This window comes from Emiliania huxleyi (genome assembly GCF_000372725.1).
Source record: "Emiliania huxleyi CCMP1516 unplaced genomic scaffold EMIHUscaffold_9, whole genome shotgun sequence".
NCBI lineage: Eukaryota > Haptophyta > Isochrysidales > Noelaerhabdaceae > Emiliania > Emiliania huxleyi.
Window position 1 is genome coordinate 1,318,360 of NW_005195301.1, and position 3,135 is coordinate 1,321,494.

A 3,135-nucleotide genomic window follows, 5' to 3' on the forward strand; every position below is an offset into this window, starting at 1 on the left:
CCCTTTTTTCGGGGGAGGGCAACAGTCGGGACGTAAGAGTGGCCGGGGGCCCTGCGGCAACAACGATAGCTCCATTCTGGGTTTTCGTGTTTTGATGGGGGGAAGCTCCCCCCCCCCCCCCCCTCCCTCCCTCCCTCTCCTCTCTTCTCTTCGTTCCCTCTCTCTCTCTCCTCTCCCCTCTCTCCTCCCTCCGATCTCTTATTTGGCGGGCTTGCTGGGAGCACGAGGCCGCGCCGAGGCGGCTGCAGAGACGGCGACAGCCCGAGAGCTTCCTCGCGAGTTTCCTCGTCCCTCGTAGCCGTTCAAGCCTCTCGGCCATTTCTCCCGCGCACGGGTCTCGGTGTCGCTTCGCGACGCGGGTAGACGAGGCCGGTGCCGGGTCGCGCTCTCAGGGCTGCCGCTCTCACTCGCTCACGCCCAGCCTCCCGGCGGCTCGAGAGGGCCACCCTGAAAATGTGTTCGACGTTGTTCTTGTTCCTTAGTTCCTTTTTGGGCTTTTCTTGTATTTACATGTGTCCCACCGTATACTCTTCGACGCGAGGGTTGCCCCCCCTTGCCCCACCACCTCGGGTGTGTGGACGAGAAGTTTACAGGAGAGAGAACGACGAGAGTGGGAAGAACGCGAGGTGGCATGAAGATCGCTGCGAGAATTGGTGAGATTTGTTCGAACTCGGGGGCACGGGACGCGGCACAAACGGGGCAATTGGTGAGAAACTGCGAAGAGAGATAGGAAGTGGTACTCGCATAATGTGGGTAAACCACCAAATAGGGGTTTTCACACCACATACTGGTTGCCAACAACATACCTAAAACATACTGGTTGCCCCTTCCTAGTACCGAATTCGGTACTATGAACAGAGAAGCCCCTGCTGCCGGCTCGCACGGCAGCCTCGTCCTCTGGACCAGCCTCAACTTCCGTACAGTCAATATTTTGTCGCTGCGTGCTCGTGGCGAGCTGTGGCGGCGGTCGAAGTTGGCCCAGATTCGACGACGAGCGCCGGACGATAGTACCGCCTCTGTTCGCCCTGTGCATGTCAGGCCAGGCTGCAGCAGGGCACTACCATCGTGCTGCCCTGTTGCAGCCTGACTTTGCCCACTGTGCACAGTCGCCAGAGCACCACCACCGCCCGGCATCGTGTCACGGCGAGCTCCTTCTGCGCCCGCTCGCGAGGCTCTCGCGCTGGCACACTTTGGCCATCTGCTGCTCGCGTTCGGCGAGCTCATCTCCGCACTCCTGCCACGGCGCCGTCACCACACACCTTCTGGCCGGCCTGAGCCGCGCGGGGTCGCCGGCGGGGGCAACGCGTCGACCTCTCTCTCTGGTGCACCACGGGCCGCGACGGCTGCTGGCAGCAGGTGCGAGGAGGCAGCGTGCTGGCACAGTCGAGCCGGAGCATCGGGTTCTTGATGCTTGTGGGGTCAAGTTTGACCTTATGTGGCATAATATGCAACAATAATGCTATGCTATCTCCCGGCTTTTTGAGATATGATCCCTCAAAGTCGAATTATGGAGACACCTCTGGGGGGAGGCGATCGTGTTGGCCAGTCGAGAAATTGAGAGTGTGACTAGGAGGGTGGGACGCTGGGGATTCTCAAAGGTATACCCTTGGAATGGCCGGATCCAGCCTTAAAAGTACGAGATCGCGCGCGCTTCGCGCGCTGCACCGCCTATTCTCCGGGCTGAGTGACGACGCGTGCCGTGTGCCAGCAGAGTTGGGCGCGCGCGGCGCGACGGCGCCCGCGAGGGAAGGCGCGGGTGCAGCGGCCGCCGGCGGCCGTACCGCCCGCCAGCCGGCGCAGCAGCGGCCAGCGCAGCGGCCGCCGGCGCAGCAGCCAGATCAGCCGGTGCGCGCCTTGCGAGGCGAGTACTGCCGCCCGGCAGCCTTGAGGCGGCCGGGCGGCAGTACTCGTTCGAACTTTGCGAGCCGTGCGCGCGCCGAGGCGCCCGCGGCGCGCGCCCGCCCGGCTGCCAGTAGGAGGCGGCGCAATATGGCCTATAGTACAGCCCTTGAGGAGGAGGAAGAGGCTGGCTGGCAGTGCTGTATGCCGCCGAGGGGCAGTTTTGGGGTGCTGTCACGGGCCCAGGGGGCTGCAGAAGGTGTCCGCAGCCGGGACTGGCGAGCGCGCGCCGATGGGGGGGGGGGGGGGTCTTGCTTGCTCCACACCGAGCGCCATCGGTCCGGACCGGTGCACTCACCGAGGGGTGGCCTGCACAAGGTCTGAGCCGCGGGCGCTCGGCGCCAAGTGCAGTGTCACGCTCGCACTGGAGCGGGTCACAATGGGAAACCCTCGTTTCCTATGTGTACTCGGTCCCCCAACGGAAGAGGCCTCGCTCCTATTGGAACATTCCAACATCAGATTTGCCTCGTGCGTCCCTTTTTGAGTCGGAAAGCTATTTTCTTTTGGGTCCTGTGGGCACCCTAACGACGAGGCGCCGACCGTGATGGCGGAAGGCGGCGAGGCGAGCAGCAGTGCCCCACCAGCGAAGCGGCCGCGCGGGAAGAAGGGAGGGAGAAAGGCAAAGATGGGGACGAATCAAGTCAGTGACGAGAGAAACAGAGGGAGCGCGTGACAGTGAGCGTGCCGTGACGATCTTGTGGAGCTCAAGTGTGGAGGAGAGAGCTCATGTGTTGATGTGGAGGGGTAGCTAGACGCCGAGCGGAATGCGCGCTCGGCGGGAGCCCCTCAGGTGCCTGCGCGCCGACCACCCCCCGGTGTTTTGACACCATTATTTGGTATATTAACCTCGCGGCCGCCTAGATAGACTGCAAGAGCTAGACACCGCAGGAGGCGAGGCTGCTGCTGCTGCTGCTGCTGCTGCTGCTGCTGCTGCTGCTGCTGCTGCTGCTGCTGCTGCTGCTGCTGCTGCTGCATGCTGCTGCTACCGTCGGAGCAGCTCTACTGTTCACATCGCGCTTGCCGCCGCAACTGCTGCTACGAACGCCGCGCCCAGATACTTTGCCCGCCCGCCCGCCCGCCCGCCCGCCCGCCCGCCCGCCCGCCCGCCCCCAGAGAGCGCCCCTTGCCATCGCCACTCGCACAAAAACGTGTAGGCGCTCGAGTCCTCCACTCGCGGCCTACTCGCTGCCTCTGGGGAGGAGGGGAAGACGTAGGGCTGCATGCGCGCCTTTCCTG

At 63.9% G+C, this 3,135-nt stretch overlaps 2 protein-coding genes across 2 annotated transcripts in view; both read left to right on the top strand.

Moving 5' to 3' along the window:
* The window catches only part of EMIHUDRAFT_199289 (hypothetical protein), a gene marked incomplete at both ends in the record, with an annotated part of 1,289 nt that extends 1,253 nt beyond the window's left edge, over positions 1 to 36 (top strand). The window contains one exon of the mRNA XM_005757868.1: positions 18 to 36. Coding sequence (XP_005757925.1) covers positions 18 to 36 — 19 coding nt within the window. The remainder of the gene's footprint in view (positions 1 to 17) is intronic.
* A 2,627-nt stretch (positions 37 to 2,663) lies between these two features.
* EMIHUDRAFT_199290 (hypothetical protein) overlaps positions 2,664 to 3,135 on the top strand; it is a gene marked incomplete at both ends in the record, with an annotated part of 3,931 nt that continues 3,459 nt past the window's right edge. Inside the window, one exon of the mRNA XM_005757869.1 lies at positions 2,664 to 2,714. Coding sequence (XP_005757926.1) covers positions 2,664 to 2,714 — 51 coding nt within the window. The remainder of the gene's footprint in view (positions 2,715 to 3,135) is intronic.